Source organism: Sceloporus occidentalis, unplaced genomic scaffold (genome assembly GCF_023333645.1).
Source record: "Sceloporus occidentalis isolate IW3139 unplaced genomic scaffold, rSceOcc1.0.p SCAF_7, whole genome shotgun sequence".
In the NCBI taxonomy this organism is placed as follows: Eukaryota; Metazoa; Chordata; class Lepidosauria; order Squamata; family Phrynosomatidae; genus Sceloporus; species Sceloporus occidentalis.
This window is the reverse complement of record NW_028316987.1, coordinates 86,464,439-86,492,230: the sequence shown is the minus strand read 5'-3', so window position 1 is coordinate 86,492,230 and position 27,792 is coordinate 86,464,439. Positions and strand designations below refer to the sequence as shown.

Below are 27,792 nucleotides of genomic sequence, written 5' to 3'. Positions count from 1 at the left end.
ACAGATGACGATCCAGCCTCTGTTTAAAGACCTCTAAGGAAGGAGACTCCACTAACACTCCGAGGGAGTATGTTCCACTGTCGAACAGCCCTTACTGTCAGGAAGTTCCTCCTAATGTTGAGGTGGAATCTCTTTTCCTGAAGCTTGCATCCATTGCTCTGGTTCCTAGTCTCTGGAGCAACAGAAAACAAGCTTGTTCCCTCCTCAATGTGACACCCCTTCAAATATTTAAACAGGGCTATCATATCACCTCTTAACCTTCTCTTCTCCAGGCTAAACATCCCCAGCTCCCTAAGTCGTTCCTCATACGACATGGTTTCCAAACTCTTCACCATTTTGGTCACCCTCCTTTAGATACGCTCCAGTTTCTCAATGTCCTTTTTGAATTGTGGTGCCCAGAACTGGACACAGTATTCCAGGTTGGGCCTCACTAGAGCAGAATAGAGTGGCACTATTACTTCCCTTGATCTAGACAGTATACTTTTATTGATGCAAACTAAAATCGCATTGGCCTTATTAGCTGCCTCATCGCACTGTTGACTCGTGTTCAATTTATGGTCTTCTTGGACTCTAGATCCCTTTCACATGTTGTCTCCTTAAGCCAGGTGTCCCCCATCCTATATACATTCATTTCATTTTTCCGCCCTAAATGGAACTTTCATTTCTCCAAGTTGAAATTCATTTTGTTAGCTTTGGCCCAGCTTTCTAATCTATTAAGGTCATTCTGAACTTTGATCCTGTCCTCAGGGGTATTATCTACTCCTCCTAATTTGGTGTCATCTGCAAATTTGATAAGTATGCCGCCAATTTTGTCCTCCAAGTCATTGATAAAGATGTTGAATAACACTGGCCCCAGGACAGAGCCTGGTGGTACCCCACTGGTCACTACTCTCCAGGATAAAAAGGAGCCATTGTTGAGCACCCTTTGGGTTCGGCCAGTCAACCAATTACAAATCCATTTAACAGTTACCTTGTCTAGCCCACATTTCACTAGCTTGTTTGCAAGAATGTCATGGGGAACTTTGTCAAAAGCCTTACTGAAATCAAGATATACTATATCCACAGCATTCCCTTCATCTACCAAGCTGGTAATTTTATCAAAAAAAGAGATTAGATTTGTCTGGCATGACTTATTTATTATTATTAACCTTTATTTATGAAGCGCTGTAAATTTACACAGCGCTGTACATACAATCTTTTTAGTTAGACGGTTCCCTGCCCTCAGGCTTACAATCTAAAAAGACATGACACAGAAGGAGAAGAGAGTGGTGGAGGGAAAGGGTAAGAGGTCCAGCAGTTCCTCTCTACCTCCAAGGCCTGGACCAAGGCAGATGGACTGGAGGGAGGGCTTGGGTTCTTAATGGATGGTTAATCATTTTCCAGGGAAAATACATATTCTCAAGTAGGATAATGCATATACAGTACATAGCAATACAGGAAATGGTTTGATAAACAGACAACAAAAGAACACCAAATAGCAAGCGACAATTATGCAATGCCTGGGAAGGCTACTCTGATGTTAACTTTTGTAATTATGGCATTGCCTTCTAAATGTTCACAGACTCTCTGTTTAATGATCTGCTCTAGAATCTTTCCTGGTATTGAGGTAAGACTAACTGGACGATAATTGTTGGGATCCTCTTTTTTCCTCTTTTTGAAGATGGGAACAATGTTTGCCCTCCTCCAGTCTGCTGGGACTTCACCTGTTCTGCAGGAGTTTTCAAATGTAATATCAAAGCCAATGGCTCTGATATTACATTTGCCAGTTCTTTTAAAACCCTTGGATGTAGTTCGTTTAGTCCTCGAGATTTATATTCATTTAGATTAACAAGGTGTTCCTGTACTATCTCTTTACTTATTCTGTGCTGAAATTCCCCTATTCTGTCCTCTGCTCCATTATCCTCAGGTTGAGCACCCTTTGCCTTTTCTGAGAACTGAGGCAAAGAAGGTGTTGAGTAGTTCTGTCTTCTGTTAGTATTTTGCCATCTTCTCCACGCAGTGGCCCTACTGTTTCCTCCTCCTTCCTTTTGCTGCGGATATATCCAAAAAAGCCCTTAGCTTTTCTGACTTTACCCCTACATGTGCTCACTATTTGTTTGGTAATTTTCCCGTTTTTCCATTTGTTATACATGTTCCATTTAAAATTTTGCTCAGTTGAAAATTCCTTGGTCATCCATCCTGGTTTCTTGAGACATCTCCCATTTTTCTTTCTCATTGGAACTGTTTGAAATTGTGCCTTCAGTATCTCCCCCTTGAGAAACTCCCACCCATCTTGAATTCCCTTCTTTTTAAAGTATTCTTGACCATGGGATCACCCCCAGTATTTCTTTAAGTTTACTAAAATCGGCTTTCCTAAAGTCTAGAATGCGTGTCTGACTATGCCTGGCTTCTCCTTTCCATTGTATAACAAACTTCAGGAGAACATGATCGCTCCCACCTAAGGATCCCACCACTTGCACTCCTTAACTAGGTCATCCCTGTTGGTTAGGATCAGATTCAAAATAGCTCATCCCCTTGTTGCCTCTTCCACCTTTTGGACAATGAAACTGACATAACTGGCAATGCTGAACTAAGGACTAATATAGAAAGGCAAGTGAGGAATTTGCTAGTCCTTGAGGATTTGGCTGAGTTTGACTTCCAGCAAATATCAGGATAGTTGAAGTCACCCATCACTACTTCATCTCTCCTTTCTGAGTGTGATCATCTGTTCTAGAAAGGCATCATCCAATTCCTCCATCTGACTTGGGGGTCTGTAGTAGACTTTCACAATAACATCGCTTTTGTTGCCCTCCCCTTTAATTTTTATCCAGATGCTCTCCACCTGGCTTCCAGTATTGATGTCCTGGATCTCTTCACTGGTGTAATTGTCCCTGACATATAAGTCTATTCCTCCTCCTTTCCATTTTGGCCTGTTTCTCTTGAAAAGGTTATATCCCTCTATTTCTACATTCCAATCACGAGACTCATCCCACAAGGTTTCAGTGAGGCCTATTATATCATATTTGCTTTGTTGTGCTAGGAGTTGAAGTTCATCTTGCTTATTTCCCATGCTCTGTGCATTACTGTAGAGACATCTTAGACCATGGGTCCCCTTTACTTGCTGCCTGTACAAGTTTTTTTGCTTCCCACTTTTGGGTCCTTGCACTGTTTGCCTTGTTCCCTCTATGACAGTTTGACTATTTTCTCCATCCTTTTTGCCTTCCAGAATACTATCTCCCTCCCCCACATAACTCAGTTTAAAGCCCTCCTGATCAAATTTTTGAGACTATTGGCAAAAACGTTTTTGCCAACTGGCATGAGATGCCAGAAGTCCCTCCTCATGAAACCTCAGTCCATGATCCAAAAATCCAAACCATTCTTTGTGGCACCATCTGCGGAGCCAGTTATTCACCTCTGCTATTTTCCTCTCCCTTCCTGGACCATGCCCTTCAACTGGGAGAAGAGATGAGATGACAACCTGTGAATCCATCTCTTTCAACTTCCTACCCAAAGCCTCATAATCCCTTATGATATTCTGAAGGCTGTGCCTTGCAGTATCATTGGTTCCCATATGAACCAAAAGAAAGGGGTGACGGTCAGTAGGCTTAATAAGTCTTGTCAGCCTCTCTGTGACATCACGGATCTTTGCCCCAGGGAGACAGCACACCTCCCAAGATATCTAGTCAGGCCCACAAACCACTGGTTCAGTGCCTCTCAGCAAGTAATCCCCCATGACCACCGCACGCCACCTCCGAGGCTTAGCAGTGGCTGTTCCCTTTGGTGCTACTCCCAGGGTCCCCTGCTCTGTCCCTGAAGTCTGTCCCTGCTGCCCTTCCTCGTCATCCTTCATAACAGAGAGAGAGTATGTATTTTCCCTGGAAAATGATTAACCATCCATTAAGAACCCAAGCCCTCCCTCCAGTCCATCTGCCTTGGTCCAGGCCTTGGAGATAGAGAGGAACTGCTGGACCTCTTCCCTTTCCCTCCACCACTCTCTTCTCCTTCTGTGTCATTTAGATTGTAAGCCCGAGGGCAGGGAACCGTCTAACTAAAAAGATTGTATGTACAGCGCTGTGTAAATTTACAGCACTTCATAAATAAAGGTTAATAATAATAATAATAATAATAATAATAATAATAATAAATAATAAATTGATTCTGCAGTTGCAAGCTTACAGAATGTTCCCTGGTTTCCCTACTTCTCTGTGTGACATTCCTCCAACTATCTACTTCTGTTGTATGTGAAGTGGCCTCCTCCTCCCCAGCAACTTCCTTTGTGTGTTTCCCGTTCAGGACCATCTGGTCCGTTCTGGTCAGGAAAACCTCTTGCTCCCTATGATGCCGAAGTGTAGCTACCTGGGCCTCCAGCTGCTGTACTTTCTCTTCTAAGAGGGCTACCAATGTGCACTTAGTTCAGGTGAAGTTCCCCACATCTGTAGGCAAGAAGACAAACATCCCACAAGTGCTGCAGGTGACTGCAGCAGGTCCCTTAGTGTCCATACTAAGAAGTCTCAAGGAGGCACTGAAACAAGACTGTGGGTTTCCCTTGCCAAACACCAGTGTAAAGAACCCCTATGGGCCTGGCCTTTGTCCCCAAACTCTGTTAGCGAGCTCAATCAACTGGGGCTATAGTTATGTACAGAGCTCCTGGCTACTAGTTCCTTCCAAAGGCAAGTCTCTGACTGACTTCCTCTGAGCAAGTCCCCACAAGCCCCTTAATGGAGTAGTGAAAAGTAAAGTGTAAAATTGAAGGAGATGTCCTCCAACACTGTGCCCAGGTGACCTTCTCCTCTGAACTTCAAACCCTGATTGACTATAAAAAATAAAGATGAATGTGAAAAGAAAATTTTCTGGAAGTCCCCTACCAGCAGTTACACAGAATGATTCTTCTAGCTCCTCCCCCCCCCCCCCCCCCAGTGACCAAAAGAAGTGACTCCCACTTTTAAAATTTTAAGCTCTTACCCAAGCAAAGTGGACACAGAAAAACCAGGGTCCTCTTTTCCCTTGCAAGAGTGTAAAAGAAAGATATGAAATAAGCTCAGAATATCTGCCCAGCAAGGGTGTCTTCCAGCTATTTGAAAGAGGAACAACTTCATAAGCCACTGGAACAATGATGCAATGTTTATAAAGCCCCATCTTGCTTTCAGCAAAATGATCAGTAGTAGTTTTAAACAGGTGAATTTGCTTTTCCGTTTGCTTTTCCCATCACAAGAGCAGCCTTGATTCTTTTATCATCCAGGGACTTGCTTTAGTAATGCTATGAAATACTTCTATGAATCTAATTAAATTTTATTTCTCTTTTCATCCATCCAGTGCCATTGGGCATAACTTCCAATGTGATGCATGTTGATATTTTGCAAAGCACCACATGATTCACTGTACCCTAATACATGCTATTAATCCTGTTTGGACAGCTGTGTCTGTGCATTTGTTAGCTGTGTTGTAACTGCTCATCTTTTTCTGTTTTAGTCTTTCCTTTATCTCTATAGCAAACAATATAGAAATTTCATTTGTGGGCTGCAGAAAAAAAATAAAGAGACTTGCTTTTAGTTTGTTTTAGGTATACACCATATTAATTTTTAATTTTATGTTTAATATTTTTTCATTTGAATCTCAGTGTGTTGTGATAGAGGTCTGCTTATTAAAAGAAAAAGATATTCCTGGGCATGTCCAGGCCTTATAGTGTGCCCAAAGTTGTTCTTTATGAGTCTTAGGCATTCGTTCTTTTTTACTACACTTGTCTAACAAAATGAGTACACCTGCAGTTTTGCATATACTCCATTTACATGTCATCATAACATTCATTTATGCAATTTGTATCTCACACCTCTTGAGATGTCTAGAAAACCTCCAAAGTCTATAAAGGATAGCTAAAATATATCTCTAGTCACAACACACCATTTATTAGAAGGCTGGAGAACCAAGAGATGTTCAGGCAGTGTAGCTCTTCCAACACAGGTAAATGCACAACTGTATCCTGATCCTGAACAATCTGTATTTTCCAGATCACTCTTAAGAACCCAAATATATTGGCTCCAACTATTTTTCTAATGTCAATAGGAAAAGTCTGCCTGCTATAGAATCATAGAATCATACAGCTGGAAGAGACCTCATGGGCCATCCAGTCCAACCCCATGCCATGCAGGAAATCTAAATCCAAGCATCCCCGACAGATGACCATCCAGCCTCTGTTTAAAGACCTCTAAGGAAGGAGACTCCACTAACACTCCGAGGGAGTATGTTCCACTGTTGAACAGCCCTTACTGTCAGGAAGTTCCTCCTAATGTTGAGGTGGAATCTCTTTTCCTGAAGCTTGCATCCATTGCTCTGGTTCCTAGTCTCTGGAGCAACAGGAAACAAGCTTGTTCCCTCCTCAATGTGACACCCCTTCAAATATTTAAACAGGGCTATCATATCACTTCTTAACCTCTCTTCTCCAGGCTAAACATCCCCAGCTCCCTAAGTTGCTCCTCACATGGCATGGTTTCCAGACCCTTCACCATTTTAGTTGCCCTCCTTTGGACACACTCCAGTTTCTCAACGTCCTTTTTGAATTGTGGTGCCCAGAACTGGACACAGTATTCCATAAATAACTTATCCCAGGGGTGGCAGGTGGAACAATCCACTACATGAGGATTTTACCCTGCATGCCAACCAGCCAGGCAGGAGTCCAAGTTCAAAGTTTGTTTCAGTTATATCAGTTAAGAATCCCCCCTTCCCCTTCAGTTTTTTGTTATCTGTAAATAAGTAACTTATTTCATTTTCTATTCTGACTATTTTCTATTTTTGAGAGAGAACTGCTTTAGCCAAGATCCATTCTAGCTTTCATGGGTATAAAGGACCATGAAGTTAGTTCTCTAGATTCAAAGTGGAAGGCAACACTCCTGGACAAGTTTCCCATTTCAACTTGTTTTCAGGAGTGGCTGCAGTACTCAAATTGCCTTAGTCATCCCAATTGACACCAAGAGAATGCGAGATGGTGATATTTTGAATCTGCTAGACTTCTGGAGGTTATGGAAATTGGGGCACTGTGATTTGGTAGCTCCATTCCTATCTGGAAAGGAATGCCAGTCCCAGACGATGCTGATAGGAAACTATTACTCAGCTCTATGCATTTAGAGTATAAGGTTCCAGAAGGCTTTTTCATGTCTCGTATATTTCACTATCTATGTGACACCACTAAAGAAGGTCATATGAAAATTTAGGGTGAGACTTTGTTTTGCTCAGATGAAATTGCTGAAGTGTTTAACCTATCCTGGATAGGACTGACTCGCTTTAAAATATCAGATTTACAATGTTAGGGTGCTGTCTAATCAAACCATAACAAGAAATACAAAAAGACTCCTTCCACCAATTGCAGCCAATCTTGGACAACAAAAGCTTGCACACAGACATACATCCTGTAGGAAGCTCCAGATAAGACTACTTTAATACATGGGGGACTGCCTGTGAAGACTGCTTGGAAACTAGAGTTAGTCCAAAATACACATGCAATGCCACTAAATGGGAGCAGCCAATAAGAGTACATTTTACTACCAATCCCTATTTGGAATCAAATCAAAATACAGTGGACCCTTGTTATATGCTGGGGTTTGGTTCCAAGGTCCCCTATGGATAACAAAATCCGTGGATGCTCAAGTCCCATTAAATATAATGACATAGCAAAATGGTGTCCCTTATAAAAAATGGAAAATCAAGGTTTGATATTTGAAATGTATACTTTTTAAAAACATTTTCAAACTGTGGATGCTTGAATCCATGTATTAAAAATTCGTGTATAAGAAGGGCCGACTGTACTGACGATTATTTTTACTCTATCTCAACAATTGCCTTCCAGTTCATAAATCAGCCAATAAGTCTAAATCATCTTTTGAAAATCTAAACTGCATTCCCATCTTCAGAGGTCAAGTGAATGACTAGCAAGGAGAAGACCTTCCCCAGTTAAATGCCCTGCTTCTGAAATGCTCACCTAGTACTTAAATCTTTCAAGCACTTTTTCCCCCTCAGGTCAGTCTTTTTGTTGAAAATAGCTTTATCCACTGTTGCATGTTTTTACTGTCTTGCTGTTTTATTGTTGACATTTTAAAATGTTTTTCTTTAAGTGGGGAAAAATTGCTTGGAGAAAGTAGAGGTTCTTCCCTCCCCATTTTGAGAGGTATTGTACAGTGGACGCTTGTTATACGCTGGGGTTTGGTTCCATGATCCCCCATGTATAACAAAATTCGTGGATGCTCAAGACCCATTAAATATAATGGCATAGGAAAATGGTGTCCCTTATAAAAAATGGAAAATCAAGGTTTGATATTTGAAATTTATACTTTTTTGGAACATTTTCAAACAGTGGATGTTTGAATCCGTGTATTAAAAATCCGTGTGTAGCAAGGGCCGACTGTACAGGAAAATGGAGATTTTGAGGGGTGAGATGGGTGTTATGGGGTGCTTGTTGGGGCATTCTTGCATGCTTTGATGTGTTTGAGGGGCTTTCTTGTAGTTTGGGGGCAAAACAATTACTCAGAACTGCAGCATTTTTTAAAAAAAGAATGGGAGGGCTGGGGGGACACAAAAGTAACCCCAGGAGTCACATGCCACCCATGGGCTGCACTATGCCTACCTCTATTCTAGCACATCTAGTGCATAGATAAAACACTCAATATGTGTACATTTTCTTTCTTGAACATATAACTGAATCAATTTACTGTTTGTTGCAGTGATACCAAGTGGAAAACACTTTAAAATATTTTTTTTAAAAACTGAAATAATACTTGCCCAGTGTCCTTGACATAACTGGCAACGCTGAACTAAGGACTAATATAGAAACACAATTTCCAATTATCTGTTGGAACAAAAATATGTTATTTCAATTAAAGTTAACAACACTAATGAGCTTTGAATGAAAGCTGTGAAGTTTACTAACTGGATGGAAAACATGCAAAACATAAACAAATTTTTACTAATCTGATTAGTTTTACAGCCTGCCCATACCAAAGGGCTCTTCCTTCTGCCCTCTTCCAGTAGTACTACCTTCCAATATATATTAATTTCCTCTAAAATTCTCAAAAGATCACAAGGATGTTTGACAGCAATATAAGCTATAATAGACAAACACACACACATGAAGCATGGTTAGCATCAGTTTCTGCCACAAGGAAGAAAACCAGAAGGAAAAAAATTGAGGGCACCTTCTAAAAGATGTCTACACACCAATAGCAGGCAAAATTAAGCACTGTTACTGGCTTACAATGCCCTTTCTCCAAAATGCTTTTACATGAAAGGGTTGAGCAAATATAATGGGACTCCTCAACAGTATTAATCAAGAATTTTCTATACTGTTTGCTTTCCCACTTCCAGGAACCCCTGGCAAGATGAAAGAAAGCAACCCCTGGTTTCACTGAATACCAAAAAAACCCCAAAACCCTCTTTAAATAAAGTAGTGGAAAATCTCAAATATGTGAAAGTTAAACTGAATCCTTTCTGGCTGCTTGGTTTATAGGACTATCTTTTCAGGGAATGTGTCACTAATTCCTCTAAAGCCACCATAAAATTCTGCAAAGTCAGAATAGCATCAGAATGAAGTATGTTGCTGAAAAGAGCCACTTCCTAAGTGGCTATTTAAATGGGATGAATTTGCCTGCGTAATGTTGCATGACTTGTAGCAACCAATTTCCTCACATTTCAAGAATACCCCTAAAGTAAAGTCCACATAATTAAAGTTACTCATTAGTAATATGTTTCTCTTTGGAGAGGGGAGAAAGCCCTTCCCCAGATTTTCTGTGGTTAGTTAACAAGCTATGCAATTCCAGGAATATTCAGTATGAATGGATGCTATTCAAATTAGACAGGACACATCCTTTCTTTCCTCATCCTCTCTGCTCTGCCCCATACAGCAGTGTGAAACTCTTCCAGTCTGTTTAAACAACTTACAAAAACTAATCACTACCAATGCGTCATTTACAGCAACCACAGTCAGGTTTGCCTTGACTGGTAGAAATGAACGAGGAACAGGAGGAGGAAGAAGAAAGCACAATAATGGCACATTTTTTTAAACCTACCTTTGTCATAGTTGTGTCATCCTTTCTGGGAGTAAAATCTCCAAAAAAGCGCAGGCTATAGAAGCCAACTACAGAGGAGACCATAAGATAGCTGTGAGAATCAAGGAAAAAAGAACCCCTGAATAATCCATGTTTCAGACTCGAACATCTTGAAGGCAAAGAGGGATGACCACTTTTAAGTGCATGAGAATGGTTGACCTGTCATTTTCTCTCTTCTACACCAGCATAGTAGCATATTAGAGTGCTCCAGAAAATTAGTGAGTATACTTACATACAAGAATAGCTACTGAAAGAAAGGATACAAAATTAAAATGATCTCAAGTGCTGCGCCAACAAAACCAAAGGTGGATAAAGAGGCACTTCCAATGCCAGGGCCCTGGAAGAATTTTTAAAAAGAGAAAAAAGGAGGTAATTATACAGAAATGTTCTTGTCTACCTAGAAAACAGAAAGTTCCTTAGACAAAAGTTGTTTATGCAGAGTTATTCTTTGGCCATTAATAATTGTGCACAATAAGGATAGAAATGCAAGCCAGCTATTCCAAAATATAGGGCAGGATCGACCAGAGAATTTCTACTGAGAATACAGAGGTGGGTACTGCTCACTCCCCAGAACTGGACACAGTATTCCAGGTGGGGCCTGACCAAAGCAGAATAGAGGCCTGATACAGACAGCCAAAATAAAGCTGCTTCAAGTCACTTTGTAGATATGGTGTTTCAATGATACATGCGTCCTAAGAGTCCAGAAGCCACACCAAAGCCACGCTCCAGTCCTAAGGACTGGAGTGCAGCTTTGGTGTAGCTTCCAGACTCTTAGAACGCATTCATCATTGAAACACCATACCTCCAAAGTGACTCGAAGCAGCTTTATTTTGGCTGTCTGTATAGGGTCAGAGTGGCACTATTATTTCCCTTGATCTAGACCAGGGGTAGGCAACCTGTGGCCCGCAGGCCGGATGTGGCCCAGCAAGGCCTTGGGACCGGCCCCAGCCTGGTCCTGCCGCCGATTGCCACCGTGGCCTTTGGGGGGCAATTGTCTATAGAAGCCTCAGAAACATGCATTTATATTAACATTTTTTTAAAAATCAGCAAATTTTTTCACGTGTCCTCCATTTTTTTAAAAAAAAAGTGTCTTCTATTTGAAAATTTTGTCCTACATTTGTCCTGGTTTATTTATATATTTAATTTTTTTAAAAAAAAAAATATTTAATTATTTTTTTGCTTCGGCCCCCCAGTTATCTGAGGGACAGCAACCCGGCCCCCGGCTCAAAAAGGTTGCCTACCCCTGATCTAGACACTATACTTCTATTGATGCAACCTAAAATTGCATTGGCCTTTTTAGCTGCTGCATCTCACAGCTGACTCATGTTCAACTTGTGTTATACTTGGACTCTAGATCCCTTTCACATGTAGTCTCGTTCAGCCAAGTGTCCCCCATCCTATATACATTCATTTCATTTTTCCGCCCTAAGTGCAGTACCTTACATTTCTCCGTGTTGAAATTCATTTTGTTAGCTTTGGCCCAGCTTTGTTCTATTCAGGTCATTTTGAATTTTGATCCTGTCCTCTGGGGTATTTGCTACTCTTCCTAATTTGGTTTCATCTACAAATTTGATAAGTATGTCCCCAATTCTGTCATCCAAGTCACTGATAAAGATGTTGAATAGCACTGGGACCAGGACAGAGCCCTGTGGGACCCCACTGGTCACTTCTCTCCAGGATGAAAAGGAGCCATTGTTGAGTACCCTTTGGGTTCGGCCGGTCAACCAACTACAAATCCATGTAACAGTTACCTTGTCTAGCCCACAATTTACAAACTTGTTTGCAAGAATGTCATGGGGAACCTTGTCAAAGGCCTTACTGAAATCAAGATATACTATATCCACAGCATTCCCTTCATCTACCAAGCTGGTAATTTTATCAAAAAAAGATATTAGACTTGTCTGGCATGACTTCTTTCCCTGAAACCCATGTTGACTTTTTGTGATTATGGAACTGCCTTCTAGATGTTCACAGACTCTCTGTTTAATGATCTGCTCCAGAATCTTTCCTGGTATTGATGTCAGACTGACGATAATTGTTGGCATCCTCTTTTTTCCCCTTTTTGAAGATGGGGACACTGTTTGCCCTCTTCCAGTCTGCTGGGACTTCTCCTGTTCTCCAGGAGTTCTCAAAAATTATTGTCAATGGCTCCAATATTACATTTGCCAGTTCTTTTAATATTCTTGGATGTAGTTCATGAGGTCCTGGAGACTTATATTCATTTAGATTAACCAGATATTACTGTACTATCTCTTTACTTATTCTCTGCAGAATTTTCCCTATTCTGTCCTCTGCTCCATTTTCCTTCTCTTTTCGTATTCCTGACCATGGGATCACCCCCAGTATTTCTCTAAGTTTACTAAAATCAGCTCTCGTAAAGTCTAGAATGCATGTCTGACTATGCCTGGCTTTTCCTTTCCACTGTATAACAAACTTCAGGAGAACATGGTCACTTCCACCTAATGAACCCACCCCATTAACCAAGTCATCCCTGTTGGTTAGGATCAAATCTAAAATAGCTGACCCCTTGTTGCCTCTTCCACCTTTTGGACAATGCAGGTGGAAGAGACGTTGAACAGTTTTATTCAGCATCATTTAGATGGTGACAGCTAACAAGCCCAACTGTGTGCACTGTTTATGTCCAAATAATGCTGGTTCAGACTACGGTTACTGAGATTCTTTCCTATTCTCTATTTAGGCATGTTTCATGATACAAAGCATGTACAAAGCTCTTTTGAGTATGGCTATTAAGCAAAAACATACAGCTGCTATCAGAGGGCATAAGTCATCCTTTCAAAAACAAAGTGCAATTCTATACCAACTTTCCAGGACTAAAGCTCCACTACTAGAAGGAAACCAAATTATTTCTGAGATGTGTAATTACTGTGCCTTTTACTGCAGTTAACACCAAAAAACCCCAACAATACTTTACCCGTGACTGCTTCGGCATTGCAGTTTCATCAACCAACAGGCAAAGAATATTACAAGCAACCAGAAGGACTGAGATTGCCTATGAAAAGAAAAAGAACAGAAACATCTACGCCAGTCCTATGTGAAGGCTTTAAAATGTCGTTGTACTTTACACAATGACAAGCATTTATGAGTTTTAAAAGAAAAATTCCCACTGTAACGAAGAAGAAAATATAAATGTAGCAGTGTAAGGAGACAAAGAATCAGCAGCTCTCCATATTTCTGATACCTAGCTCACAAATGGAAGATGAGAAAGATCACTAATATCAGAAAGAAAGGTGAGATTTAAATAATGAAAGGAAGTTAGCGCTTACCGTTTCAATTAGCAGCAATATCATTACAGCTGGATATACCAGATTCCTCTCCCATGCAGAAGCCTTTTTCCGCCGCTCTTTTAAAAGGAAAATAACAAAACTTAGGTAAAGCGACTTCAGACAAACATTTTGAATATCAGAAGCTCTATAAGTGCAGCCACACAAGGTCCATAGGCCATGCCAGTCAATGAGCCAGTCCACAGTGAGTTTCTGGGAAAGAAAACAGTTGTAACAAATGGACGCAAATTTGGTATCCAACTCTAGGGTGAGTGACAGTCTCCTACATCAGGCAACCTAAGAGGCACTGCTGTATGAATTTCCACTGCAGAAAACTTCAAAGCAACTTCTTAGTATATGCATGCTTTCTTGAGGGAACTTACAGATCCTACCCTGCCAGCTACAAACTGCAAAGACATTTTCTACAAGTACTGAATTGGTTCCTGCCATGACTAGGAAAAGGCTGAAAGATATACTGGGGGGGGGGGGGGGTGAATACGTGTGGGCAATTATCCAAACATCTGTCAATTGGAGTCTGAAATAATACAAGATTTTCATGGCAGTCAACATTTGTGCAAAATGTCGGTAATGTAAAAAAAAAAGGGGGGGGGGTCCATCCCTAGTAAATTATATAGATTTCTATTTGTAAAATTTGTATTTTCACAAAACCTTCCAAAAACCAACTACTTGGCAAGTAAGCTAAAAAACTTAAGCCATCTAAAATTTCAATGTAAATATAAATTATCAAAGTAGACTTCTCTCTCATTCCTAATTCTAGAACCCACAGTCATTCAATTTACCTGAATAAGAGATTAGAACAAAAGAAACTATGCCTTCACCTACTGCAGAGATTATTATGAGGACTTCAAATGTTTAATTGTCTAATTTGTTTTAATTATGCTGATTAACCATGCTGAGGGCCACTTTTTCAGGGAAAGTCCAGGTAAGATGCATAAATAAACAACAGATAATTTTTTCTTTGACTCTCAGTTTTGGGGAAAGGATAGAATACAGAAGAAAACAATGACACAGCCACAGCTAGAATAGGGCTATTAACGGCTACATGTCAGGATGTCTGGATGCTACCTCAAGGCTCAGAAGAAAGATGCCTCTGGATATCAGTGGCTGGAGAACAAAAGGTTAAAGCTACTTTCAATATGGAAACAGAATGTTAACTCAAATAACCTTTGGTCTGATTCAAAAGGGCTCTTTTTACCTTCTTCACTGTTTTCCCCACCCATAATCAGATGAAATGTTAATTTAAAAACTAAAGAAAACAGCTCACAATTATGTTTAAGTACTTGGTGGAAGTTCACAAAATGCAAACAAATTTTCTGTGTTGCTAATATGATCTCCTGCTGTATATATCAATAGAGATTTGGTAACCACCTCTGATAATATATATACACAATGCTGCTTACACCATCTAGAAGTGAGCTCCAGGACATACACAAAAGACCTGATGTAATTACCCAGTTTTGTCTTCATGTTCTTCACATTATTCAGCTCCTGTTCCAGCTGTTTTGTGTTATTCTCCACTGGGGAAGAAATCCCTGTTCAAGGACAAAGATACTGTCATTTGGATTTGGACTATTAAAACAACCCTCATGTAACATGCTACTATTTTACAAGCTGCAAAGTCCGAGCCAGATAAATTAAGACAAATGTTATTATAAAATATAAAGGCTTCTACAGTAGAACTGTCCCATAACACTGAATGCCCCATGAAATTTTTTCTTGCCTCTCCAAGCATGTATGAAGTAAAAATAGTGTTCAATGATGCTGAAAGAAACCACAAGATGGACTATGCCACAACTTCATTCCCCTGAATAAACTGTGTCTTTGCATGGCAAAGAAATTTTACACTGTAACAACAGCATGCTACCAAACCTTAACCCACTTTATCTTTATAATCAAGGGATTGATATATGATTTAATGAAGCAACCTCTAAAGACAATTAGATAAGATGCTTGTTCTCTGCAGAGCAGGTGTGTCGATAAACTGCAACTTCCAGCAGGCCTAGCCTGCACCGACCATAACAATGGTTTTAAAGAATTGCAGCCCAACAACATTCAGAAAGCCACAAATTTCCCACTGCTCAAAAGTAATGACTGTATCTTAAAACACAGATTCTAGAAGTCCAGAAATGCAATACAAATCTCTGCTTTGCTAGCATTTAAATAATAGCCTATTTTTAAACAAAAGAAGCAATTGTTCATCTAGATATTGTTAAACTGAAAGCACTCCAATTCCATTTTTACTTGAAGTCCATAAAATAGGTGTGAATTAGGTTTATATTCTTGTAAAAGAAAGCATCATGATTTATTATGTGAGGATCAAGGTCACGCTATAATTTGCCAGAACTGAAAAAAGAGAGGCAACAAGAAAGACTTGCCTACTTGTGTATATAAGACTTTGAAAACTTAGTTGTAATCAAAGCATTTTATTGATTATCTTCAAAATGTATCTTTCTTCGTTGCTTATGCAATCAAGAAGAGAGCTATTCCTTTATGATTTCTTGTAGGTTACATGAAATATACCCGTGGTTTAGTTTTCTTTACTCTCCATTGGGCTTGATTACCAGTGGAATGATCTGCATAGACTGATTAAGGTGTGACTGTGTCTCAAGTACAAGTTATTATGGCCTCTTGTGAACTTCTGATTCAGTATAGTGAAATGTTAGTGTCCACAAAGCTATATGCTTTAGCGCTGCCCAAACTACTCAACAGGTTTTCCCAAAAATGATTACAAAATGTAATGGAAAAATGTAGGAACTGTATTCCGAATTTACAGCAGTAGCAGGATAAAACTAAATGCATCCACAATCATATTTTTATTTTTATTTGTACGTATTTGCCTGTTTGTTCCTGTTTTTGTTCCAGTTTAAGACTCAAAGCACCTTACAACAAATTAAAATACATATTGTTAAAATCCATAAGATACAAAAGTTAAAATAAAATTAAGCAATCAAAACGTAATGAAAATCAGATTCAACCAGATTTTATATTTTTAAGTGGCCATAGATCAGCAGCTACAGAACCATCTATGAATCCAGATGGACCATGTTTACTCACTCACAACTGGCATCTCCAGTTGAAACTATGAGAACTATCAGACAACTTTAAAGACCGGCTGTTACTCTAAGCACAGAGAAGTGGGCTAGAAGGACCAACTGGCTTCTTAAGGCTCCTTTGTACATCCTCAGTACAGGAATTTAGATGCACTTCACTTTCACTACATCTGCAGTAATTTTCACATCAATGTTGACAGGAAATACATAAAATCGTTTAATATTTGCACTGACAAGGAAATGACAACTCTTACAACTTCCTCCAAGATGATAACAGGGTAACCTTAATCCCAATACTTTTCCCAAAGAGCAAGGCAACATTTCAGAGCAATCAAACTGGATCTCTGAAAGACAGCACAAACTATTCAAAGCACCATAGCCTCTCAACTTTATTTCAAACAAGCACAAAAGTTTAATGTCGGCATTGTCTAGCCAATAAATCAAACTGTTTGACAGAACTTGTTCATACTAGTCATGAAAAGTTAGAAGGGATTCTCCAAGAAAACCACAAAACAGCTCATTTAAGGTCAATTTAACAGTATTATTTTGTTTTTCTTCCAGCCCCAACATAATATTTCAGTACCTCAAAGGAAACTGTAGGAGTATCTATTTGCATTCCCTGTAGGTGATTGGCAGTTCAACACCAATTAGTTCAAAATTACACTGTTACTAGTGTCCAATAAAAACAACACCTTTCATCTTTCTCGCATAGGTTAGAATACCTTCAGAGCCAATAACTTTGATCAAATAAGTATTTTTGATCCTGCCCCACCCGTCTCCTTGGATTCAGGAAAACTAATAGCTAACGGCAGATTTCCCTTTTTAATATAAAGAAGGTCCTAGCTTTATTCTTTTGCTGCAGGAATGATGTGGGTATTGAAATACAATATGCCAGAAACACTATTTCCATCTCACTGTCTCTTTCCAAAATAAAAACAATGAAAATGCAGGGTGAATGACCATCACATCCTGCACAAATAAAAGTTATATAAAATTTACAATTCAATGGTATGAGTGTTTTTAATATTTTATGCTATCTTTTTAAAATCAGGAATGGGAAAAACCAAAAGATGAATAGTAACCTTTTTGTAGTTTCCTAGAAGCAACTATTAAGTCTACCCTAAAATAAAAATATTGCCCATTCAGATCTTCTACCTAAGAAAGCATGAATGTTCAAACTGCCAAGGTTTTTCCTGCATTTCAAGATTAGGGATAAACTGCATGACTCTTCAATTGGTTGAAGGGTTGCCAAGCGTTTTAATGGTCCTTTTAATGGTTGTGTAGAAGCAGGAGTTTTATCAGGTGTTTGCATGTCAAGCAACTCCTGCTGAAATTCTTGCTTCTACACAACCATCAAAGCAACAGAAGCTTTGTCCCTCATTTCACTTGGCCAACCCTAATTGGTAGCACTTATCTACCAAAACTGTGATTAACACATCGTGCTTTTCTCCAGTATAATCCTAGACATTCATTATTTAATATGTCTTGATTTTTATTGTTGTTGTGTACCTTCATGTTGTTTCCGACTTATGAAGATCCTAGAGCGAACTTATCTTACAGGTGAGTGTGAGTGATTTGGCTAAGTTTACACAATGGGTTTCCATGGCCAAGCAGCGAAATGATCTCCAGTCATAGTCCAATGCTCAAACCACACAAGGTCTCTTGATATACACTATAGGTCGCATACTATATCATTCCACTAGCACAAGTCATCTCTAATTTCCAAAAACACCCCTGTCATCTTTTTGTCAGTGTTAATATTTTGATTGTACTAGTACAAGAACTTTCACAAGTCATTATGACTTCATTATGCTGCTTACTTAGGAGCTTGCCCAAGTGCTACTACAGCCACTCAAACACCAGCCAAATTCTCATTTTAAAGTAGAATTGCTTTTCTTGAATAAATCAGTGACAGATGTAATGCAATAGCATCACTGAAATAATTGTTCCACGGGCTAAGGAAGCTTCTGAAGAGGCTCTATGCCAGGCTATCCAATTGTTAAAATAAACTAAAGAAAACATTTCTCCCTCAGCTGCTGTTTAACTAAAAGATATGGGGATAAATGAAATGCAGTCGGGCATTCAGTATAATATATAGTATAGTTCAAGCATAGACACATGACGTAGTGCCTGCTGGAAATGGCCTTCACATGTTGACTTACATCAGCAGTATCATAATTTGAAATATCTGATACCATAGTATAGAAGAAGAATATTTTTTTTCCAAAAATGGCAGTGTTGGTATTGAAAACTCTGCATTAGAATGGAATGAGGACTAATTTTATATTTAATAGCAATGGTGGGAACAGATCATCATATGAAGAATTATTTCCAGTGGTTTTTGGGTGATAGTTTTGCAGCGTATTAGTTGCATGGTGTCCTCTCCTCTCCCACTTCAAGCCAGCAACAGATTTTGCTGTTATTAAACTACTGGCAGGCAACAAATGTCCCCACTGTAAATCATATATACTATATAGTATCTATTTAGTATTCACGAAACAAAATTTAAATAGCCTTCCCTATGGTTTGTGGGTTTGAACCTTGTAAAGGAGAACTGCTTTCGGGGGGGGGGGGGGACTGTTGCAAGTCGCACATGAAATAAACATGCTACAGAAATTTAAAATAAATCCCAGAAGTACTCAGGTGTACAGGTAAACATAACAGAAATATAGTTCAATTATCCATTGTATTCCCTGGAGGTCATAATTCTAAACCAATCATGAACAAGAATTAAACCATCCAATTTTAAAAGTACTTTTTATACCTAGGCTCAGTCATAAATGAAAATGGAGAGTGTAGTCAAGAAATCAAAAGAAGACTATAATTTGGAATGAGAGTTTTATACTTACTGTGAGCATTTATTCTTGGATGGCTCAGATAAGCAACCCACAAAGCTGCTTTTGGGCAGACTAGTGCTGCAATTTGTAAGATAGGAAAACCATTTCCCTTCATAAAGTGAGGTAGCTTGGGTACATCCCAACTTTGTAGATTGCTTATTTGTGACACTCAGAGAATGAGATACTGGTACTTACCATACCAGTGACACAAAGGGAATAACCCAAATTTGTGGATTGCTTATCCGTGCCATCCAGATAATGGCAGCTATGAAGGAACTAGATAAGTTCCTCAACTGTAAAGATATATCATTGAATAACAAAATCAGGATTGTTCATTCCATATTTTCGATTTCTATGTATGGTTGTGAAAGCTATGCAGTCAGAAAAGCTGTCAGAAAGAAAATCAACTCATTTGAAATGCAGTGCCAGGAAAGAGTTCTATGGATACAACCAACTGCCAAAATGATCAATAAATGGGTTCAAAAGTAAATTAAGCCTGAACTCTCCCTAGAAGCCAAAATGACCAAACCAAGACTATCATACTTTGGCCAGATCTTGAGATGGCATGGCTCATTAGAAAACATGGTAAGGAATATTAAAAGGGAGGCAGTAGGAGAAGAGGAAGACTGCATTACTGGTGGATCGATTCAATGAAGAAAGTCACAGCTTTGAGTTTGCAAGGCCTGAGCAAGTTAGTTGATGACCACATGCAGCAAGAACAATAAAAATCACAATAAATATCAAACATGAGCTAAAATCTAATTGTATACTTCCACTACTCCCGTTGCTTCCATCAGAAGCAGAATTGGTGAAACCCTCTTCCCCACGAAAATATGACTACAGGTTACATGCTCTGAAGGGCGGGGAAACCCTCTGGAGCAGGTTTTTGTCTCCACACTTGAAATATACTATCATCCTCTGTCTGTACTTACCGTTTAGCCTCCTCATGATAGCTTCTTCTTCTAGGGTGATAATATATATTTGTTCATCCAGATCTTCAAGGATCTAAGTTCAAAAATACTGAAACTGAATAAAACATTTACTAGGAAATATGCAACAAGTTCACATACAGTATGCCATACCTATAATCTACAGAGATACACACACTAATGAACTTATACAACTGACCCAAATGGATCTACAGATACACATGCTAATTAACATACACAACTGACCAAGTGTGGACTAGCCCTCAATTGTCTCAAATGTTACACAATAGTTGTGAAATCAAAGGCTTTCATGGCCAGCATCCATAGTTTTTTGTGGGTTTTTCGGCTATGTGGCCATGTTCTAGAAGAGTTTCTTCCTGACGTTTCACCAGCATCTGTGGCTGGCATCTTCAGAGAATGCTTGCCTGGAAAGGACTTGGGTATATACTATATATTGTGTGACCTGAAAAGGCAGGAGTGATATGCATGTATATTGTTTGTTGCTAATGGCAGGCCTCAGGGTGAGAGGGTCTGCAAAAGAGGATTAATGTCTGCTTGATAGTGCTCATTGTTTGCTGGGAGATTTCTCATTTGCATTTGTTGAGTCTTTATCTTGCTATTTTTCAGGATTGGTAGCCAAACCCTTAAAAGAAACCCTGAAAGTAAACAAGGTTTGGCTACCAATCCTGAAAAATAGCAAGACTCACCCTGAGGCCTGCCATTAGCAACAGAACAATACACATGCAAATCATTCCTGCCTTTCCAGGTCACACAATATATATACCCAAGTCCTTTCTAGGCAAGTATTCTCTGAAGATGCCAGCCACAGATGCTGGCAAAACGTCAGGAAGAAACTCTTCTAGAATATGGCCACATAGCCTGAAAAACCCACAAAAACTATTACACAATAGTTACTTAAAAGGTTATACTTTTAGGTATGGGGGGTTATGGGAAGGTATCTGCATGCTGGTAAATGTATCTAAACAAGTATTTTCTTAGCCTGGGATTCAAAATAAAATGCACCCACTATTTTATTGTCAATTAGTTTACACTTTACTATAACTGACTAAAGTCAGTAACAGTAAATAAATCAGGTTAAATTCATTCATTTGGTATACCACTGACCAGAAGTGTAGCCTTGTATTTACAGCATTTAAGGCAAAGGTGGGTAACTAGGATGATCCCCTGTTGGTACTGGACTACAACTGCTATTATATCACTGATCATACTAGCTGAAATTGATAGGTATTTGAGTCCAACAACATCTGGTAACATATTCCTTATTGCTAACATAATAAAAAAACCTTTAAAATCTTCTCTTAAGATTTTTTTTAAATGCCATATTTTTGTTCAGAGAAGTAAGGCTGAGTTTTTACAGTGGTATTACAATTCAGCCTCCTTAAGAGATCACATCAAATATAGGCTGTTGGTGTATATCACCTGCTAGTTTGGACTTGTTCTGTTAGAATAATGCAGCCCTTACCGTTGGCTTTACAAGCAACTGACCCATTACTGTAAACATTCGTGAAAGTCCCACTGGCGTACATACTGTGGAGGAAGACACATGTCAGCCAACCTAGATGCACAGATTTTATCAAAAAAAATTTTTACATTTCAACAATTTTAATTTTTACCAAAGAGACTAAAATCGGGTATTTTTGTCTCAATAAGGTAATGGTTGAATCAAAATGACTCAGACTTTACAAACTACAGCTAGTTTAGGTTTTTAGCTGACTACTGAAGCCTCTATTAACATATTCTACAAAATGCCCCCAGAAATAACTAAATGCTGTACACTGGCAATAGATATGTCTCTGCTGGATTTCTAGTATGGACAATCAATATAGGAAAAAGCAAGGTATAAATAAGTATTCAAGTTACAGAATATTTTTAAGACATGTTAGCTGATTCTCAGTCATTTGGCCCTCAGTTTCCCTTTTTGTAAAATGTACAACATTTTAAAAAAACAGAGTAGTGGTTACCTTATCTTTAATTATTAGAGATCAGACGTTAAAAACATACTGTATCATGTACACATGGAAGAGGCTCTTATGAATGCCAAAAGAGAGTTAATCCAACATAGTAATTTTCAAAACTAGTGAGTCCTTTTATAACATGTAGTCTTGAAAGGTGGTCATAGCTGTTATACATATCTAACTAGTATAAACAAATGCAAAGAGCCAAGCATGAAGAGAGACATCTGAACTAAAAGGGCCACAATACTTTCAATATTTGTTAAATATTTTTTCTTCTTCTAGTATATATTCAAAAACTTACACAGAAGTAACAAACATCCCATCAATGATATACAGGAATATAAATAGGGGAGGTAGAATTCCCAAAGATCTGCAAGTGAAAATGTAACAAGGATTCAGTCAGTGCACCATCTTGTCAAACCAAAGCAGAATTGGGAAGCGAGAGGGCAATGTCTATTGCTATAATCAATATAAAATTGAATACTATATACAATCTCTCTGGTAATAAATCTTAATAAAATGAATCTTCTCTTATTCTTAATTTTAATAAAAACAACAATCCTTATGATTTTCTGGAAGAAAAATACTTGGGTATTATGTCAGCAAACCCAATTAACTAAAGACAATCAGTGTTGCTTTAAGCAAATCACATTTTAAAAAATAACATATAATTGGGATAGAAATTTTAGATGCTAGTTATCCATATCAACATTTTAAAAGATAATAAATTATGTTATAAACATTTCATACCATACAAAGACTCCATACTCGCAGCATCATTGTCTATGAGAGCTGAAGCTACCCACACTATTCCAAGGATGAGCAGTGCTAGAAGAATGAGCATTACAACGGTCTCCAGAATGCGTGCTTTGATCCCCTAGAAGAAATAATAATTTGTATTACAGAGAGAAATACCACTGTTTAGCACTTATATATTAAGTGTGTTTTTGAGAATCTACATTAGAAGTTGTAGCAGCAGCTACTTTACACAAATACCTTTACATATTATCTACAGCAACATTTTAAAAAGAAGGATTATTTTTATTAATACACCCAACTGAGAAAGACTATTAGGAAATTTTATCTCCAGTTCCAACCAATTGAATAGAAAGCTAGTTATGGTAAATACCTCTCCAAAAAATTAGAGTTTGCTTAGGTATAAGTAACAAAACTTAAATCCCATTCAAATACAGTTTCCATTGCCACTGTTTCAAATTCTGTTCTTTACAATCTAGAATGTTCTGAACAGCATAACACACTAATAATATACTTGCACACATAGATGTTTCCAAGTATGCTACACAAGTTCAGATACTTCACATGTAGGTGGAGAGATAAACCCAGCAATAAAGGTCTTAGAACGTTTCCTTGAAATCTTGCAACTCTATACTCTATAACAGAGAGACAGACATTGTTTTCTTCAAACTGTCAGGATTTTTTTTTTCACTGCAAAATAACCCATTCAGACATTCAGGACTTTTGATATTTTATTCAGGACATTCATATGCTCAGTGAAAATAATCACGCAACTGGGAAAACAGACATTACAAAGCTTTGTCTATTTTAAGACTCATAATAAAAATCGGATACGCTTGAATATTTCTATTTTAATAACTGTTGACAGTTTCGAGCTTCCCAAACAGGCTTATAGTCCAGACCAGTAAACAAAATTATCAGTTGGGACATTAGTCATGTGAAAAAGGGAAAAGCCATTCAGTACAAAATACATCCCATTTGAAAAAGGAAACTGGCATTCTAAATCTGACCCTACATATGGTTGCTGTTGTTGCTAACTGCCCTCGAGTCAACCTCGACTCATGGCAACCCTGGAGATAAGACTCCCTGTTTTCTACTGCTCTGCTTAAGTTTTGCAGGCTCATGCCCTTCATTTCCCTAACTGAATCTAGCCATCTGGTGTACAGTCTTCCTCTTTTTCCTCTACCCTTAACCTTACCCAGCATTACTGACTTTTTTAATGAGCCGTGCTCTCATGATGTGGCCAAAGTACAACAACATCCATTTAGTCATCTTGGCTTCTGGGGGTATTTCTAGCTTGATCTGTTCAAGGACCCATTTGTTTGTCTTTTTGGCTGCCCATGGTATCCTCAGCACTCTTCTCCAGCACCACATCTCAAATGAGTTTATTTTCTTTTTATCTGCTTTTTTCACAGCCCAGCTCTCACATCTATACATAATGATGGTGAATACTATAGCTTGGATGATTCTAACTTTGGTGTTCAGTTGTATATCTCTACTCTTTAGTAAAAAGTATGATATATTTAGCACAGAGTTTGGTATCTGTATATGGTAAAAGACAAGAAATACAAGAAGACAGTCATGTAATTTCTGGATGAGCTGTATAGATAGATCTCTGGGTGGCTAGTAAGGATCACCAATTCTCAATTGTTTAGCAATAGCAACAATAATTACACATATATAATTCTATATTTCTGAAATGAAGAAAGCTAGCAGAAGGGGATTTTAGGATAGACAGTAGATGTTACACCCCTGAAGTCTGCCCACCCTGATCTAGAGACATTTACAATCAAAGAATCCAGAGTTAGAAACAACCACAAGCACCATCTATTCCAATCCCATCAAAAGATGGCCATCCAACATGTTTAAAGACCTCCATAGAAGTATAATCTACACACTCCGCAGCAATCTATTTCACTCCGTGTAATTAATTTTGTTTACCACAGGGACTCGAACACGCTGAAACATCATTTCTATCAAACAGAATTCATTGTTTCTAAATTGATCTTAGACAGAAAACCATGTACCCAAACAAACCTTTAAAAGTGTTGGAAATGTTAAAAGATGGATACACTTTAGCTTCTTTTCTACAACTAGACCCATTTTCCAAATGTCTGCTGTGTTTCTTTTCATCATTACTGACAATCTGCTGCAATAATTAACCGTCCTGAAAAACAGAGCATGCCTGTAAAGTAACTCTCCAGCAGGAAACCCTGTTCATGTATGAATGACAGCTGACTTTACAATCTTGTTGCAATGAGAGACAAGGAAGCCACGAAGCATAATTATGAAGAAAAAAATCTCTCCTCCTCAATAAATCTGTATTAAAGGAGATTATTATTATGTCAATTGAAACACATTAAGACATGCTCTACAATAAATGTGTTTACAACTCATACCTAGAGGATAGTTTCTCTCTGTGCATGGAGTGTGTTTTGTTTTTTGATGACAGTTCCTTGTTGATGCTGGATCATCTTCTTTTGAATTAAAGTTTTTGGAGTGTGTACGTTCAGAAAACTTTAGAATAAGTAACAGCAATGCACAACTCAAGGGAGAATTCTACAAATATTAAGTACCTGAAACAACCTGGGCTGTCAAGAACTAAAGGAGAACAAATTAAATCACTTGATTACGAGAAAAGAACAAAGGTAAACTGCATGTAAACTGCACATGCACCTCGGAGTGCTAAACTGATGTATCAGTAGTACCGCTGTCAGTAAATTAGGAAAAAATACAGAAGCAGTTTTTATTTCCCCACTTATTCAAACCTTGAACAACATACAGGAAACAAACATTTCAGATGAGTCATTGGTTTATGAAAGCAAATTACCAAAACAAAGTTAACAAAATTTCTGACCACTATGCCCATTTATATAAGTCCATTGCCTCATAATAGATTCAGTTTCTCCATCTGACGTTTTGTGAACCAGCTTATTTGCTGGTTGAAATCCACATGCTTGTAATCCAATGAAACCAGACTCTATTAGACTCAATCTAGCTTTCACAGCATGAGCTAAGGCCTATCATAAAGGCACAGTGGCAGAAGAATCCACTAGATTCTCTTTAGGCAGCCAAATGCCACCACTGTCCTAATACACAGTGCCAACCTATACAATACAACAACCTATATTTTGCCTGTAAGCCTTTCCACCGCCCCCTGCCTGCCCCTGCCGCCAACGCTGACGCCGCCAATGCTGGTTGCGGCTTTTCGCCGCTCCCGGCCGCTGCCATTTTGTTTTCAAAATGGTGGCGAAGTCTCACGCGACCCCCCCTGTGGTCGCGCGAGACTTCACCACCATTTTGAAAACAAAATGGCGGCGGCCTAGAGGCAAAGTCTCGCGCGACCACAAGAAAGGTTGTGCAAGACTTTGCTGCCATTGGCGGCAGCCTCTGAGAGGCCCAATGTGGCCGCCGGAGCCCTCCAAGAGGGCCCCGGCGGCAGTGGGCCTCTGGGAGGCCAGTTGCCTTCACCGGGGCCCTCCAAGAGGGCCCCGGCGATGGCGACGTCCCTCTGGGAGGCCGGTTGCCTTCGCTGGGGCCCTCCAAGAGGGCTCTGCCGGCGGCGGCGGCCCTCTGGGAGGCCGGTTGCCGTCGCTGGGGCCCTCCAAGAGGGCCCCGGTGACAGCAAAAGGGCCTCCCAGAGGCCCGCTGCCACCGCCGGAGCCCTCTTGGAGGGCCCCAGCGATGGCAAAAGGGCCGGCAAAGAGGAGGAGGCCTCCAGTGCTGGCAACCCCCGCCGGCTTTTTTGCCGGCCTCTGACAGGGCCTGGGGCCCCGTCAGGGGCTGGCAAAGAGGAGGAGACCTGGCCCCCGGAGGGTAGAAGCTCTGCCCCCGGCATGCGGCCCCGCCCCTGGAGGATGGAAGCTCCACCCCCCCAGCTTCGGCTCCCCAGTTGTTTGAGGGACAGCAACCCGGCCCCTGGCTCAAAAAGGTTGCCTACCCCTGCTCTAAGCCTTCATATCAAGTGTCACAGTTACAGCTTCCAAATTTTGCTATATGAAAAGAGTCAAGTGAAAAATATATTTTAGACATATTATGAAGGCAGCTGAAAGTGTGTATTAATAGCAAAGGAAAGCAATTTTTTCATACAAGCCCATATCGCTGCCTCATGGCAATGCCTGCAAAACAATTATGTCTAAGGAGCTCTGTTGGCTGGCTAAAGCCAATAGACTATACAATCTCTACACTTTAAAAGTATGAATACAGCTTCCATATTATGTTCACATACTGCTGGAAGGGGAAAAAAGCCCTTTTGGAATATTAGCTTAATGGACACTTCAAAGTTTTCTCCTCCCATCCAACACAGACTCTACTGTGAGACTGGATTTATGTAACTTACTAAACAAACAAAAATTAGCAAACCTATATCACATTACAATGCTTGTAAAAACATTAGTTATTAGGACATATAACTGAAATGTTAATTAGGTTGCTTTGTAAATTTAATGAATTTTCTTTAATATTAACTTTCCTAATTTTAAACAGGACTTCAAGAGTTAAACTACACTATGTGTCAGTGAACCTAAAACTGTGTTCATAAAAAAAAGTAGATCAGGTGTAAGGAGGGCACAGCAATAAACTGACATGTTTCCACATAACTGAAATTAATAATACATGATTTCTACAGAACATCTTGACCCCTCTTTCAAGGTATGTCAACATTACCTTTTACAGGCACTGCCTTTGAATGCAACTGGCAGGCCTGGAAAACATTTCTATTTTCATGGCACACAAAGCCCATGATTTTCATTTGACAAAGAGGTGGTGCTTAGTAATTTTAACCAAAAAATGTTCAACAAGCTATTCCAATTGCAATAAACAGCGACATCACTGATTCTATGATTCTATGATTCTAAATGCCTAGAAAAGCCATTG

The 27,792-nt window shown here is 39.3% G+C and overlaps 1 protein-coding gene across 2 annotated transcripts in view; it reads right to left on the bottom strand.

Moving 5' to 3' along the window:
- The window catches only part of LMBR1 (limb development membrane protein 1), a 73,506-nt gene that overhangs the window by 7,532 nt on the left and 38,182 nt on the right, over window positions 1–27,792 (bottom strand). For both annotated transcript variants that reach the window (XM_089533565.1, XM_089533566.1), the window contains exons 6-15: window positions 22,912–23,038; window positions 22,463–22,531; window positions 21,669–21,733; window positions 20,189–20,261; window positions 14,821–14,901; window positions 13,352–13,428; window positions 13,000–13,077; window positions 10,331–10,404; window positions 10,029–10,119; window positions 8,746–8,812 (exon numbers count right to left, since the gene is read on the bottom strand). In XM_089533565.1, coding sequence (XP_089389691.1) covers window positions 8,746–8,812; window positions 10,029–10,119; window positions 10,331–10,404; window positions 13,000–13,077; window positions 13,352–13,428; window positions 14,821–14,901; window positions 20,189–20,261; window positions 21,669–21,733; window positions 22,463–22,531; window positions 22,912–23,038 — 802 coding nt within the window. The remainder of the gene's footprint in view (window positions 1–8,745; window positions 8,813–10,028; window positions 10,120–10,330; window positions 10,405–12,999; window positions 13,078–13,351; window positions 13,429–14,820; window positions 14,902–20,188; window positions 20,262–21,668; window positions 21,734–22,462; window positions 22,532–22,911; window positions 23,039–27,792) is intronic.